The sequence below is a fragment of the Chiloscyllium punctatum genome, chromosome 17 (genome assembly GCF_047496795.1).
Source record: "Chiloscyllium punctatum isolate Juve2018m chromosome 17, sChiPun1.3, whole genome shotgun sequence".
Lineage (NCBI taxonomy): Eukaryota > Metazoa > Chordata > Chondrichthyes > Orectolobiformes > Hemiscylliidae > Chiloscyllium > Chiloscyllium punctatum.
The window spans coordinates 78,325,894-78,342,983 of record NC_092755.1 but is presented as its reverse complement, the minus strand read 5'-3'; the positions used below and the strand labels follow the sequence as shown (position 1 = coordinate 78,342,983).

The 17,090-nt window shown below is 41.7% G+C and overlaps 1 protein-coding gene across 8 annotated transcripts in view; it reads right to left on the bottom strand.

The window, feature by feature from the left end:
• Positions 1-17,090, bottom strand: part of pitpnm2 (phosphatidylinositol transfer protein, membrane-associated 2) — a 474,817-nt gene that overhangs the window by 15,439 nt on the left and 442,288 nt on the right. For 6 of the 8 annotated variants that reach the window (XM_072587642.1, XM_072587647.1, XM_072587646.1 and 3 more), the window contains 5 exons: positions 11,648-11,860; positions 10,784-10,932; positions 9,794-9,910; positions 9,571-9,687; positions 1,472-1,620 (listed from right to left, as the gene is read on the bottom strand). In XM_072587642.1, coding sequence (XP_072443743.1) covers positions 1,472-1,620; positions 9,571-9,687; positions 9,794-9,910; positions 10,784-10,932; positions 11,648-11,860 — 745 coding nt within the window. The remainder of the gene's footprint in view (positions 1-1,471; positions 1,621-9,570; positions 9,688-9,793; positions 9,911-10,783; positions 10,933-11,647; positions 11,861-17,090) is intronic. The other 2 variants (XM_072587648.1, XM_072587649.1) reach the window with 1 other exon arrangement.

The window sequence follows — 17,090 nt, the reverse complement described above, 5'->3', positions numbered from 1 at the left end:
CACTCGTCATCTTTCTCCATTTCGAGAAACTCCCTTCAACTACTACTCGCTGTCTCCTGTTGCTCAACCAGTTCTCTATCCACCTAGCTAGAATACCCTGCATACCATGTGACTTCACTTTCTCTATTAGTTTACCATGGGGAACCTTATCAAACGCCTTACTAAAGCCCCATGTATATGACATCTACAGCCTTTCCTTCATCTATCAACTTGGTCACTTGCTCAAAGAACTCTATTAAGGTGGTAAGGCACGATCTCCCCCGCACAAAACCATGTTGCCTATCACTGATAAGCCCATTATTTTCTAAATATAAATAGACCCTATCCCTCAGTACCTTCTCCAGCAACTTTCCCACCACTGATGTCAGGCTCACTGGTCTGTAGTTATTTGGAATATCCCTACTACCCTTCTTGTACAGGGGGACAACATGAGCAACTCTCCAGTCCTCCAGCACCTCGCCTGTGTTTGAGGATGCCATAAAGATATCTGTCAGGGCTCCAGCTATTTCCTCTCTCGCCTCCCTCAGCAACCTGGGGTAGATCCCATCTGGTCCTGGGGATTTGTCCACCTTAATAACCTCTAGTCTACCCAACACATCTTCCCTACTTATGTCAACGTGATCCAGAGTAATCAAACTTCTATTTCTAACCTCGACATTCATTATGTCCCTCTCCTCAGTGAACACTTCTGTGCTGTACAACTCTGTGATTCTAAATGTTTTCGCTTCTGTTTAGAAAACACAAGATTTGATTGCAGAAACAAGTTTAATTTCTCCCCTAGGAGTTCAGGGAACTAGTTATCTCAGCAGAATGTAAAGATTACAAACCAGGGAGTTCATTTAGAAATCTTATTTAGAAATGTTATTAGAAATGAGAAAGTTTAGGCTCAGCTTTGAGGAAAGCACATGTCAGCAGACTTGGAAAGGACTCACTGAATGTCTTCATAGTCCACTCCAAAGAAACTTGAGTTAGTTCAGGAGAAATAAAAGGGGTTGAGAAAGGTTGTAATTTCTCTGCAACGAATAGGGTTGGTAAACCAGATAAAATTTTGTTTTGCTGTATGTTTTAGACCTTGGTAATTGTATTCTATATTTAGATAGCTTTTTATTTTTAAACTTCTTTTAAATATTAAACTTCAGTTGTCAAAGAAAATTTTCAACTTTATGTGAATATGTTTTACTAATGCATGTTTCATTAATGAACAGAGGAAAAGCATATGATCTATCAGGCCAGAGTTCATTCTGGAACCTAACTAGTCCAGTTGTACTATCACAATGAGGTCATAATAATGATGACTTTATCAGCTTCCTGTCTCAATTGGGTAATGATTTCAACTTACAAAGAACACAATGCAACCTTTTAGAAATACAAAGGAAGATACATTTGCATAAAGAAAATATATTCCCTGGAGTGTTCATTATTGTGCACATTGACAGACTAACAAGTTTCAAATTTGAACCCATGCAATTACCTAATCACCATTTTTACTGGATAGACACCAACTCCCAGCCTTTTGTCTTTTGGGATGACGTAGGAAATCCTACCACTGTTGTTTGTAATATCAGTGTCAAAATAAACCCACTCTCCTGCAGGAGGCTGAGTCATAATATGAATGTCCACCTATTGAAAGAAAATAAAGAACAAAATTATATTGTGTGGAAATTGAAAAGTAAATATTAAAAGGCATTAGTGGACATAACCTAATATTACTTGAATCTGGCAAAACAGTTTTTACAAAGGTGCCATGAACAGGTTCAAATTGATCTTCAAAGTAATTTCCTGGTGTTCCAAGTCCATTTATCTGACTATTGGTGGCAGTGACTGAGATTCCACAACGGGATAGGAGATAAGTCAACAACACTCTCTACTGCCATTCAGTTCTCCGAGACAGAAAGCCAAGCTTTACAACCTGATGAATCCCTGCAGGTATATATACCATGGATACAGGAGTTTACTGAGGATGGAAATCAGGATGGCGAAAAGGCAGCACAACACAGCCTGAGAGGATTAGGGTGAATCCAAAGAGATTCTTTAAGTATATTAAAGGAAAAGGAATAACTAGAGAGAGAATAAGACCCCTCAAGGGCCAAAATGGACATGTATGTGTGGAACCGCAGCAGATGGGCAAGGTCCTCAATGAATATTTCATCTGTTTACCATGGAGAAAAACACGAACACGATGGAACTTTGGGAAGTTAGTGGGGATATCTTGGGGACAGTCCATACCACAGTAGAAGTGGTGTTGGACATCTTAGAATGTTTGAAGGTGGATATATCATGTGGTCCTGACCAGGTATATCCAAGAACCCTGCAAGATGCTAGAAAAGGAATTGCAGGGGCCTTGGTTGATAAATTTGCATTATTGTTCACCATGGATCAGGTCCTGGAAGACTAGAGGCTAGCAAATGTTGTAACCTTATTCAAGAAGGGCTGCAAAGAAAAACCTGGAACCATAGACCAATAAGCTTAACATCCGTGGTAGGTAAGTTATTTGAGAAGTTTCTGAGATAAGATATATATATGCATTTGGAAAGACAGGGTTTGATTAGGAGTAGTCACCATAGCTTTGAGTGGGAGATCATGCCTCTCAAATTTGTTGGAGTTTTTTGATGAAGTGACCAGCAAAGTGGATGAGAGCAGGGTGGTAGATGTAGTCTATATGGATTTCAGTAAGGCCTTTGATAAGGTTCCAGGTAGTTAGATCACATGGAATCCAGGGAGACCTGGCAAATTGGATCCACAATTGGCTGGATGGTAGAAAGCAGAGGGCATTAGTGGGAGGATGCAAAGGCCTTGACTAGTGGAGTGCCTCAGGGGTTGGTGCTGGGTTCATTGCTGTTTGTTAGCTATATCAATAACTTGGATGAGAAAGGCATGATTTGTAAATTTGCAGAGGACACTAAAATAGGCAGTATCGTGAACAGTGAGGAAGGTTATCAGAAATTGTAGCAGGATCTTGGTCAGGTGGGGAAGTGGGCCAAGAAATGGCAAATGGAGTTTAATACAGGTAAGTGTGGGGTGCTGCATTTTGGAAAGTCAAATCAAGGTTGGAGTTTCATGGTGAATGCTAGGGCCTTAAGGAGTGTAGTGGAACAGAGGGATCTTGGAGTTCAGGTTCACAGTTCTTTGAAAGTGGAGTCACAGGTAGACAGGGCAGTGAAGGCGGCTTTTGGCACACTGGCCTTCATCAGTCAGCGCATTGAGTATAGAAGTTATGTTGCAGTTTACAGGATGTTGGTGAGGCCGTATTTTGGAGTAAGGGACTAAGTTATAGGAAAAGGTTGGACAAGCTAGGACTTTTTTCTCTAGAGTGTAGGAGACTAAGGGGGATCTTACAGAAGTGTATAAGATCATGAGAGAAATGGATAGGATTACCTTTTTTCCCAGGTTTGGGGAATTGAGGACTAGAGGGCATCAGGTTAAGGTTAGAGGGGAAGAAGAAAAAAAAGGGAATCTGAGGGGCAACCTTTTTTACACAGAGAGTGGTGCATATATGGAATGAGCTGCCAGTGGAAGTGGTTGAGACGTGTATATTAACAACATTTAAAAGGCATTTGGACAAATACATGGATAGGAAAGGATTCGAAGGATATGGGCCAAGTGCAGGGAAATGAGGTATCTGTACACTATATGACTCTATAATGTTGAGAAAATCCAATCTGTGTAACACAGGCCATTCCATGTGGAGAATATCATGAGTTACATTCAAAATGATCTGACTATTGCTGAAAAATGATACCTTATCAAATGTTTTCCTCTTGCATTAATCAGGACATTTCATAATGATACAAATACAAGGGAAAATCAACATTTATACTGCATAAGAGGAGAGTGCTGATTGCCAACCAATCAGATAGAGGAGTTGCCATGAAGAGTGCACCCATTAATGCTGATTGACAGTTAATAGTCAGGCTTTGTTTAAATTTTAAACCAGACAAGTCAATTCTGATTGGTCAGGGCATAGCCTGAGAAATTAACCAGTGAATAGGTGTGACCTACTTTGTTTAGTTGAAGCAAGTGCAGTTTGTGTTCATGTTCTTTCTATCTGTACAAAACAGGCCCCTCCTCAGTATTAATATACATAGAATAAGAATATATAAGAATCAACCTCGTTGTTGTGAATCTAAAGTCACATATAGGCTAGACTGAATAAAGACAGTGGTGAACCAGTTGGGATTGTAGGAAAATCCAGTAGTTTCATAGTTAAAAATCACACAACACCAGGTTATAATCCAACAGGTTTAATTGGAAGCACACTAGCTTTCGGAGTGACGCTCCTTCATCAGGTGGTAGTGGGTTAGGGTTAGGGTTAGGGTTAGGGTACCACCTGATGAAGGAGCAACGCTCCGAAAGCTAGTGTGCTTCCAATTAAACCTGTTGGACTATAACCTGGTGTTGTGTGATTTTTAACTTTGTACACCCCAGTCCAACACTGGCATCTCCAAATCAGTAGTTTCATGGTCACCATTAGTGACATATATCTAGCAACACCACTACGTTTCATGCCCCAAAATAGCTGATCCTAAAATTGATCCTCTGATCATTTTGATGCCATTTTTTGGTGAAGAATGTTCCAGAATGAAGAAGCAGTTCCCGTATACGACTCAGGAATGGTCAAATTGTGGTTCTATTGTTAGATTTAATAATCCAGACGCTGAGCCAAATAATTGAGACATGTGAGTTCAAATTCCAGCATAGCACCTGGAGAATTTAAATTCAGTGAATTTAACAAAATATGAAGTATCTTGATTGTTGTAAAACTCCAACTGATTCACTCCTACTTTAGGAATCTTGCTGTTTTTAAGAGTTTTTGTTGTTATGTGAATCCAGACGTATTTGACTCTTTATTTCCTCCGAAAAGCAAGCTATTCAGTCATATTGAAAAACGAGTGAAAAATCCACATCGAGTGCAGTCAGTTAAGAATGTGACCCATCACCTGGCCAAGGAATGAGAAACAAATACCGTTCTTGCTGGTGATGCTTACATTCTGGGACAGAATTTAGAAACAATAAAACCAGTGTTGCAATTTATAAAATAGCATGGATTATTCACACAACTTTAAAACCACTCCATGCTTTACCTTATATAGCGTGAGCTACAACAATAAAACTAGTGTGTCAAACTGGTGGACATGATCTAATCTTTCTAAACTTTGGGCTATAAATAGTCTATTGGGACTATGTAGGAGTGCTAGCCTCCTCAGGTAGAATTTGGGAGGTTTGATTTTGTTGCTAACTGAAGTTTGAATAGGTCAACCTTACTTTCATTGAACAGAAGTTTGGATGCAGGTTAGAAGTGACAAGATACAGAAAATGCTGATCTGGAACATTCCACCTTTCAAAATTTTAGAACCTAAAGAAATCACTCTTTTGTTTTCAGTTTTAGAGGAAGGCTGGTGAGAAATTGATTGGGTCATATAGTCCATACAATATAATCCACAGTAAAGACTAAATTAGCCAAAGCTTGCCAAATGAGCTTCCAACTCTTTGGATATTTGAAAATAAATTGCCTGATGAAAACCAGGTTTGGTCTTGGATTTGACCCTGAGTTATGTTGACAGAATTTGCAAAGGAGAAGACAGATGATGGTAAGAGGAGCAATGAACTCTCCATCACAAGGGCAGGCAGTAACAGATAAATGATTCCTTTACTATACTCTGCTAAAGCACATATTATCTCAAAGCAAACAATCTAACTGTCACCTGATTATATTGAAATGTTTTGTCTCCATTTCTAGTGTTAACACATTTTTTTACAAGTCTGTACCCCCAAAGCACTGCACAGAATTTGTAGTCACTTAGATTCATTTATATTTTTATTCATTCCCCTCATACGTAGCACCTTTCAAGCATGAAGAGTCTGTGTCACTTACACCTCAGTTCCTGAACTCTTAGAACAGTCTATTGGGTCTTCACTGTCCAGGCTTTATGAATTGCGTCTCCAGTACCAGAACAGACTTTTCACGTTCTGGCCTGCTTAGAGCTCCATACAGCTTTAGAACAGTGTTTTCATATTTGTACTCTACCCCTCCAGCAATTCAGCCCAATATTCAGTTTGGTTTATTGATTAGCTTTGTGCAACAGATGTCAATCATTTCCCAATTTCTTTTACCTTCTGCTCCAGAATGTACAACATGCATTCAGTGTGTAAAACCTTCCACTTCATCTTGCCTGAATGTTTGCCATGTGTGAACATTGACCTTGCCCTTTTGTACTTCCTGGGATGCTCAGTTTAATCTCTCTCCCAATTACCCAGTGTGGTATAAACTGGGAATTTGACCTGACTCTATGGCGCCAGTTTTAACTTGTCTATGTGCATTCAAATCTCAGTCTAAGGTAAACCCCCTCCAGAGTGTATCCCAATGCTGCTCAATCCTGACATTACTTTCCTATTTCCAATACTATTATGCTGAAAGTAGAATTGAAAGCTATACCACAATTCTTATGCTGTCTTATTCTTATATAACTGAGTCAACACCATCACTCCATCCTTGTGCGGCTTCTGGTTGTTAATGGATTTGGTGTTAACTGTACTGATCATGGTGGCATGTGAACACATTCTTCAGGGCTGTGGAACCACAGTGAACATCTACATTAGAAACTTTTGCTTTCCTTTATTAAGCAGGCACCATGGCAAAGAACCACTACCATGTGATAGGCTACACTGATAGAGTTTGAAATCTAAAGACTTTGTGCAGAAGGACTACTGTACATTAAATGGGTATTCAAACATCAAACCAGTGGCATTGTGCTTATTTATAGTCACTTATTATTAACTTGTAGTGTGAGAAACGCAAGTACAAGTTAGTCAGACACGTCATCCTCAGACTGAGGCCCCCAGGGTTGGCCCTCATTTACACACTTCTAAGAGAACATGTGATTATTTTGATCTGGGAGAGATAGTACAGCTACCCAAGAAAAGCTTTCTATTTCCAGATGTTACAACCAGTCAAACAAATGCACAGGGAGGAGAGTGTCATGCTAGCAATCTCATTGTCATCTCAAGCAGCTTAAGGATGAACTTTCTGGAAACTCTCAACACAAGAGTTAGTAACACTCACTGCTGCTGAATAGCTCAACCATACCAACAAGGGGAGTACTGACAGAGACCGTAGAATACATAGCCACACTATAAAAATGCTTGACATTTTAAATCAAGTAACAGTGCTATCAATGTTAACAATACAAGATCCCACTTGAACTCACTATAAGGCTTCATTCTTGTGTCACAGAATCATAGTGCTGAAAGAGGCCATACCGAAGAGCATCGCACCCAGACCCACCCCACAAACTACCCCTGTAATCCTGAATTTCCCATGGTCAACCAACCAAGCCTGCACATCCCTGGACACTACTGGACAATTTCACATGGCCAATCTACATGGCTGTGACAGGACACCGGAGCTCCTGGAGGCAGTTCATACAAATACGGGGAGAACATTCAAACTCCACACAGCTAATTGCCTGAGGGTGGAATTGAACCTGGGTCCCTTGTGCTATGATGCAGCAGTGCTAACCACTGAGTCACCATGACGGCAGGACTGTAAAGGACCATCGGATCTGTACCAACTTCTGATCATTTCAACGTAATGCCAATCTCCTGCCGTCTCCCTGTAACTCTGCACATTTTTCTATTTAAATAACCATTTAATTCCCTTGAGTACTTCAACTGAATCTGCCTCTACCACACTTCCAGGCAGTGCACTCCAGACCTTAACTATTTGCTGTGAAAGAAAAGGTTATTATTTTCTTCACTTCATATTTGTTTCTTTGGGAAAACCCTTTAAATCTGTGCCCTGTCATTCTTGATCCTCTTATAAGCAGGAACAGGTCAGGCAGCATCCGAGGAGCAGGAGAATCGATGTTTCAGGCAAAAGCCCTTCATCAGGAATGATGCTTGTGAGCTGAGGGGGTGGTGAGATAAATGGGGGGGGGGGGGAGCTGTGGAGAAGGTAGCTGCGAGTGCGACATGTAGATGGAGGTAGGGGTAATGGTGATGGGTTGGAGAGGAGGGGTGAAGAAAATTGGTGGGAAGGAAGATGGACACGTAGGACAGGTCAAGAGGGTGGTGCTGAGCCTGGAAGAGTGGAACTGGGATATAAAGGTTGTGGGGGGGGGGGGGGGGGGGGGGGGGGGGGGGGTGCGGTGGTGGCAGGCAGTGAATGAGGAAACTGGTGAAATCCACATTGATGTCATGGGGTTGGAGGGTCCCGAGGTGGAAGATGAGGCGTTCTTCCTCCAGGCGTCGGGTGGTTAGGGAGTGGCAGTGGAGGAGGCCCAGGACCTGCATGTCCTTGGCGGAGTGGGAGGGGGAGTTGAAGTGTTTGGTGGTGGGGTTGGTTGGTGTGGGTGTCCCGGAGATGTTCTCTGAAGCGCTCTGCAAGCAAGCGTCCTGTCTCCCCAATGTAGAGGAGAACGCATCGGGAGCGACAGATACAGTAAATGACATGGATGGAAGTGCAGATGAAACTTTGATGGATGTGGAAGGCTCCCTTGGGGCCTTGGATGGAGGTGAGGGGAAGGTTGGGCGCAGGTTTTGCAATTCGTGCGGTGGCAGGGGAAGGTGCCGGGGGGGGACGGTGGGTTGGTGGGGGGATGTGGACCTGACGAGGGAGTCGTGGAGGGAACGGTCTATGCGGAAAGCAGATGAGGTGGGGAGGGAAATATATCCCTGGTGGGGGGTCAATTTGTAGTGGCGGAAATGTCGGCAGATGATGTGATGTATACAGAGGTTGATTGGTGGAAGGTGAAGGCCAGGGGCGTTCTGTCCTTGTTGCAGTTGGAGGGGTGGGGTTCGAGGGTAGAGGTGTGAGAAGTGGATGAGAGGCGCTGGAGGGTATCAACCACGTGGGAGGGGAAATTGTGGGAGAGGAAGCCATCTGGTGTGTTGTGTGGTGGAACTGGTCCTCGTGAAGCAGATGCAGCGGAGGTGGAGGAGTTGGGAATAAGCGTTTTTATAGGAGGCAGGGTGGGAGGAGGTGTAGTCCAGGCAGCTTTGGGAGTCTATGGGTTTGTAGAAGACGTCAGTACTGAGTCAGTCACCGTTCATGGAGATGGAGAGGTCCAGGAAGGGGGAGATGGTGTCTGAGATGGTCCAGGTGAGCTTAGGTTCGGGGTGGAACATGTTATTGAAGTTGATGAACTGTTCAACTTCCTATAGCTCAGTCAATATTGTATCTGTGTTTCTACTGTCCCTTTTGTTATGAATGATGACTTTCCACACACGCCTGTTGTATGTCACTTGATTAGTTACTGTTCTTGAATCTGCCATCACTGCTTTTTGGTAGGCATTATCTAATTTTGTAATGGAACCAAATAGCCTATTGCTGTTTTCTATCTCCCTGAAAGGGTTAAAACTTATTCCCATTCCCTTGCACTGTTTAAAATTGTTACTTTTCTACTTTTTATCTACTTCCTTATTACGAGCTTTTCTGGATTCTGCACCTGCCCCTCTTCCTGGGTGGTTCTTTCAACAACCCTCAACCTGGTGCCATAGTGGGTTTTCCAACAGTGAGGAGTCCAATACACAGTGTGTGACATACCTCATAAACCTCAGCAAATAATTACCTACCTTTTCACCAGTCAGTGTGACCATGTCCAGGGGCCCATACATAAATCTCCCAGTCAGTGTCTGAGGACCATCTTCAGTAACAATAGCATCACTCACTCGGTGATTTGCTGTAACATTCTGTGCAAAACAATATCCAAAAGGGAATTTATTTCACCTTAATTGCAACAAAAAAAATTCAAGCTGGTTGCACACAACAGACACCTTAACAAAGGTATGTTTATACCCGTATCTTAACTTGCGTCCTCTTGCGAAGCCACTTTTCACGTGGTTTTGAAGGACTAAATACAGAAACCTCTTTCCCGTCCAGGTCCAGAACACTTGCATTTTCGTGTCTCATTACCTAATGTGCATGTGAATAGATGTAAGACATTATTTTGCATTACAACAGTCACTAAATTCAAAAATATCTCAATGTAAACTTAAGGACCTTCTAAGGTTTGATAGACACAATACAAAAATACAAGCTTTCTTTCTGCATCAACTGAGTGTTAACTATTGCTCTCTAAACAGATGATACCTGACCTGCTGAGTTTTTCCAGCATTTTCTGTTTTTATTTCTGATTTCCATCATCCGCAGTATTTGTCTTTTGTCATTCTCTATTATTCCATCATCGATTTTCCACCGTTATTCTACACTGAGAATTTCAATTACATTTTAAATCATATTTGAACGTTAAATTGCAGATCTGTCCATGTTAAAATAAAATAGTAACAAAGGAAACTTTCAGACTGATAATTGGAAACATGCTTTAATTTATGTAAGGCAACAACCTTGACTCAGTGTATCACTACTAATCCTCATTTAAGAAGTGGGTCATGGGTCAAGTCTCACTCCAGAGATATGAGAATATAATGCACGCTGACACACTCAGTGCAGCACCAAGAGATTGCTAAGCTAACGGAAGGACCATCGCTTGTATGAAGTGGGAAAATGGAGGCATATTCTGCCTCTTTGGTGGACATTATAGATCTATAGCAATATTCAACGAGAAAGATGGGAATTCTTCAGGTGTCCTGGTACCATTTATGCCTCCTGGAACACGTAAATAATTGATCTAGTAATTTGTGACAGTGCTGACTTTGGGATCTTGCTATGCACAAACTGACTTCAAAGTTTCCTATTGATGACTACACTCCGGAAGTGCTTCAGTGAGTACAAAGCATGAGGTGTGAAAGGTGGGATACAAATGTAGGTTTTTTTTTCCTGACTTGCCTGTCGCAGTAGGAATGAAACAACATCTGTTGACTCCCAGTAACTTGCATGAAATAGATGAGGTAAGGCTACAGTTGGAAAAGCTGTTAGAGCATCTGGGCAGTAGAGAGCATAGTCAATCCTCTTCGTTCCCCACCACCTTGCTGCAACTAAACAACAAGAAATGTTTTCCATTAACAAAGTCACTACAAAGACTTTAGCAGTTAGTTTAAACATGAATGCATTATCAAGATGAAGAGTAGAGTGTAATATACTGAATAATCCCATTACTGTACAGTAACAAATTTCATTCAAAAGTAAAATGTGGATGCAATGTATTTTATCAAGTAATCCGTGAGCTAGAAACTGGTGCTAAAACGATGATACCCAAGCTGTAGTTTCCCACAAGTGATAGTGATAGGGTGGTACATTTTTCAGCTGGTTATGTTCTTGCGCAATTTCTTTAAGTACTGTTACCAGAGTTCTCTCTAACACTTGCATCTTAAAAGGGCAAAAAGGAATTAAGCTGTAGCACCGTAAGAATTTGTACGAGATCAGTACCAACTGGAAAATCTACCCTTGCAAGAAGCTGTCAAAGTTCCACTTAGAAGAAACCTGTCAAATGTTTAGAAGTTTGTGATCTCTTCCTCTGAAGCATGACTTCTGCTTGAAATCCATCACCTATGTAAATAGTCAATTAATAACAGAATAAAAATTCAAATTATATCTTATATGCCTATACTTGTAGTTAAATACACACTTTTATCAGTGTTTAGTAACCTAGCAATTCTTTTCTAGGAGTCAAAAAGGAAATTTATTTGGAGAAAGGGTTAAAAGCATCTAAAAGCTACATTAAAACTAGATTTGGTTCTACTATCCCAATACCTGTCTGGATGTCCACCTCTGAGACTCTCTGTTGTGTTGGACTCTGTTTTGCAGCAGAATTCACACAATTCTGTTTCAGCTTTTGCTCGTTCTGATTCTGTTTGGACTGATTATAGCCCTGAGAGAAAGTGTATTTTGCAAGGGCTTTGTTGTGTGGGACAAGTTTGAACAAGAAAGCCAACTTTTTGCAATTGTTTGGGTGATAATTTTGCTCTGAGAAATGAAAGTAAAACAAAATTCAAATTACACAACACTCAAACCAACAGCAAAGACATTGCTTTCTATTTCTAATATTTAATGTTTGGCTTATGACAGAATGGGTTGTCTCTGTTGGGAGGAGTTATTTCAGCATTCATTTGCCTTGTCTCCCCACAGTGCTATCAGTTAATGCCCTGGCTTAGAATGAACAAGCTGAACGCATCTCTGGCTAGCAGCAGACCTTTTTCCCAACCTAAAGACTTCATGGTGGAGTTAAGCATTTGATCGTTGGACTCTTGAGGCTATGAACTGTGCCATATATGTTGTCAGGTCATTGAATCAGATTAATATTGAAGTTTCTATTGAAGCTTCTTTCCAAAATCAGTGACCATTTACAAACCAGTTTTTTGATGAGTACCTGAAAATTACAAAATGAACAGTCAACTGGTCTGATGAATACAACAGGATTCCAGCATAATTCTACAAATTGCTTTGCAATTATTGTACCCAGGGTCTTAGAGAACCACTAATGCCTCTACTGTAGATACATCACATACAAAACAGCCGGTATAACATTCTTTCCCGTAGTAATGTGGGTTATTGTTTGTGTTCCACTAAGTGTGGAGATCACAAAGAAATAGATACAGTGAGGCTGAAAACATTTTAGGCATTGCCACACCAACTGTAAAGCAACACAAGGAAATCATAGGATCCCTATAGTGTGGAAGCAGGCCATTCAGCACATTGAATCCACACTGACCCTCCAAAGTGCATCCTACCCAGACCTACCCCCCTATCCGATGTTGGTAACCCTGCTTTTCCCACGACTAATCCACCCAAAAACCTACACATCACTGAACACTGAGCAATTTACCACGGCGAATGCACCCTAACTTGCCCATCTTTGGACTTTGGGAAGAAACTGAAGCACCTGGAGGAAACGTACGCAAACATGGGGAGAACATGCAAACTTCACACAGAAAGCTGCCAGAGGGTGGAATTGAACCTGGGTCCCTAGCGCCTTGCAAGCAGCAGTGCTAACCACCGAGCCACTGTGCTGTTCCTAGGAACAGAAAGTATGGATCAAATATAAAAATAGAAATTGCTGGAAAAGCTCAGCATCTGTGAAGAGGTCTGGCAGCATCTGTGAAGAGAAATCAGAGTTATTGTTTCAGGTCTGGTGACTCTTCCTCAGAACTGGTTCTATGGGTCAAAACTGTCCAAATAAATACCTCAGGCAAATGGAAAGGTACAGAAATGTAAATAATCCAAGTAGTTTTCTATTTCTTAAACTTTGCCTATAATTCCTGCAGACCTCCCATCACCCATTCTATCCACATGGTGTTCTACTAACTGAAATTGCTGGCAGAACTCAAGTTTTTATTAATTCAGCTCCTCTGAGAGGCTATTGGGGGTGGGGGGTGGGGGGTGGGGGGGAGGAGGGTGTGGGGTGCACAATTCTTCCTCTGACCATCTCTCTTTTGTTGTGAGGTAGAGTTTAGTATCAATTCAAAATCTGCCTGTGACCACAGGGCTGCAAGAAAACAAAAGCAGACAGTGCTGGGAATTCACAGCAGGCCATTCAGCCTTGGTGGCGAGAACAAACCAGTCCAAATTGTTCTGGGAGCAGCAGCATGGTTACATTTTTGAAGTTCACTGTGACAGCATTTCACTCCACACATCACAATCTGGCTTTTGTCACTTTCAGTAATATAACAAATGATTTGAGCTACACCAATGTGAATCGCACCTGTGATAGAAAACTGATTCTTTTTTCCCCAAAGACAGTGTAATACAATTTGAAGAATTAATGTGTTTTAACAAGATTATAGTGCAGCAATACATTTCAATTAACTGAATGCATTAATGTGTGAATGGATATTTAAGTGAAGGGGAGGTGGTGGTAAATCTACTAGATTAATCCAGAGACCCAGGTAATGTTTTGGGGACCCTGGTTTGAATCCCGCTATGGCATATGGTGGAATTTGAATTCAATAACATCTGGAATTGAGAATTTCGATTGTCAGGAAAACCCCCATCCGGTTCACTAATATTCCTTAAGGAAGAAAACTCCAGATCCACAGCAATGTGGTTGCCTCAGTTGTAACAATTGCTACAAAGTCTCAAGGAAAAATGAAACCACCTCGCACATGTGCTCTAGAACTTTCCACATGCCTGATCAAGCTGTTTCAGCACAGTTACAACACTGGCATCTCTACAACAATGTAGATATTTGCTCAGCTATGTTCTGTACACAAAAAGTAGAGCAAATCCAACCAGGCCAATGACTGCCCCATCAGTCTTCTCTCGGTCATCAGTAAAGTGATGGGAGGGGTCATCTATAGCACCTGTACAGAAAAACCTGCTCAGTGACGCCCAGTTTGGGTTCTGCCAGGACCACTCCGCTCCTGACTTCATAACAGCCTCATTTCAAACATGGACAAAAGAGGGGAATTCTGTCAAATGAGGCCTTGATGTCAAGGGTTGTCACTCTCACAGCCCTTGACATCAAGGCCTCATTCGACAGAATGAGGTACTACGTAGGAACATAGTAAAGCATTCAACTCCTTGAGCCTGTTCCACCACTCAATGAGATCACGGCTAATCTGTGGCCTAACTCCCTACAGCTGCCTTAAGCCCATATCCATTACTACATTGGCTTAACAAAAATGTATCTTTCTCAGATTTAAAATTAACAACTGAACAAACATCCACTGCCATTTAGATTAGATTAGATTATCTACAGCGTGGAAACAGGCCATTTGGCCCAGCAGGTCCACACTAACCCTCTGAAGAGTAATCCACCCAGACCCATTTCCCTCTGACTAATGCACCTAACACTATGGGCAATTTAGCATGACCAATTCACCAAACTTGCACAACTTGGATTGTGGGAGGAAACCCACGCAGACACGGGGAGAATGTGCAAACTCCACACAGACAGTCGCCTGAGGCGGGATTCGAACCCAGGTCCCTGGCGCTGTGAAGCAGCAGTGCTAACCACTGAGCCACCGTGCTGCCCCTGGTATAATCGCTTCTCAAAACTTAACCCTTGAAGTCCAAGGATTGTTTTTGTAAACTTATGTACGAATCTATCCTTCCTAAGGTGTGGTGCCCAGAATCTGCTCACACAATAATCCGGGGTGGAGGGGGTGTCTGACCAGGGTTTTGTTTAACTGCAGCATAATTCTGCATCTTTATACCTCAGTCCTCTGGATATAATGGCCAGCATCCCATTAGCTTTCTTGACTATTTTCTGCACCTGTTCATGACATTTTTAATGTCTATGCACTTGAACCCTCAAATAAGACTCTTTGGACACATCTGCTATATTTAACTTGATACCATCTAGAAAGTACTCTTATCTAGTCTTTTCAGTCTAAAATGGATAATCCTCATACCTGCTTACATTGAACTCCATCTACCACAATTTTGCACATTCACCCAGTCTATCAATATCTCTTTGTAATTTTGTACAATCATCTACACTGTTACAATACCAGCCAACTTTGTGTCACCAACCAATTTGGATATATGACCTCCTACGCTATTAACTAAGTTATTAATAAATAATGTGAATAAGTGAGGCCCTATCACAGATTCTAATGGGACACCACTGGTCACATCCTGCCAATTTAAGTATCCAGCCATTATCCCTACTTTCGTTGCCTGTCATTCAACTAATTTCCCACGTCAGTAATCTTCCCTCAATTCCATTGTCTTCTACCTCAGTTGACAGTCTCTTATGTGGGATTTTATCAAGAACCACTAGCAAAACAAGAGTCAATGGGTATTGGAGGAGAGCTCTCCACTGGTTGGAGTCATACCTGGCACACAGGAAGATTGTTGTGGTTTTTGGAGGTCAGTCATCTCAGCTCCAAGACAACTCTGCAGGAGTTCCTGTGGACCATGTCTTTGGCCCAAAAGTTTTCTGCTGCTTCAGAAATGATCTTCCCTCCATCATAAGGTTGAAAGTTAGGTTATTTGCTGATGATTGCACAATGTTCAGCACCATTTAAAACTTCTCATATACTGAAGCAGTTCATGTTCAAATGCAACAAGACCTGAACAATATCCAGGTTTGGGCTGATAAGCAGCAAGTAACATTTACATCACATAAATGCCAGGCAATCACCATCTCCAATCAAAGACAATCTAACCATCATCCATGACATTCAATAGCATTACTATCACCAAATCCCTCACTATCAACATTCTGAAGGCTTACCATTGACCAGAAACTGAACTGGTTAGCCACATAGACACAGTGATTGGATGCGGCCTAAACTGCTGTGCTCTTCCAGCACCACTAATCCAGATTAGAAGAGCAAGTCAGAGGCTAATTAACTTGTGGTGACTAACTCACCTCCTGATGCTCCAAACCTGTTCATCATCTACAAGGCACAAGTCTTGGAATACTCCCAACTTGCCTGGATGTGGCAGCTCCAACAACACAGAAGCAGCTTAACACCATCCAGGACAAAGCACCCTGCTTGATCGGCACCAGCTCCACACGAGCACTCAGTGCACAGTACTGTGCACTATTTACAAGATGCCAAAGATTCTTATACAGCAGTGAGTGTCACTGGGTCAAAATCCTAGAATTCCCTCCCCAACAGCATTGCGGGTCTACCTACAGCATTTGAACTGCAGTGGTTTAAGAAGGCAGTTCACCGCCATCTTCTCAAGGGGCAATGAGGCACAGGCAATAAATGCTGGCCCAGTCAGTGACACCTGCATCCCAAAGAGAATGAAAGAAAATGTTAATGAGGAAATATACCGAGCACCATTCCTAGCTCAAACTCCTGAATACACTCTGTATTGTCTGTATGGCATAGAATATTGTTCATAATCAAGAAATATAGTCCAGCTCACTATGTAACTCACATCAAGCAAATCTTTGGCAATGTTTGTAAAATACCAATAGGTATGACTTTGATATAAGTAAACATTTGCACAGTTCCCATTTCTGGTATATTACCCTGAAATGCAAAAGCAATATTATTGTTTATGTTGATTTTCTCCCATCACGAACAGCTACAACTTACTCTATACATTGTAAGTTCATTGCATGGAAGGAGCGGAAGCTGAATTTGGCTTGTGAGGACACATTACATTGGTTCATTTTGCTGGACAAAAACAATGAACACTTTTTACTCAATCAACACTTATGTCTGTATCTGAGAGGCCTGGAAAAGACATGTTTAGAATAAAACAGTTGACAGAATGATCAGGGATTAGATTT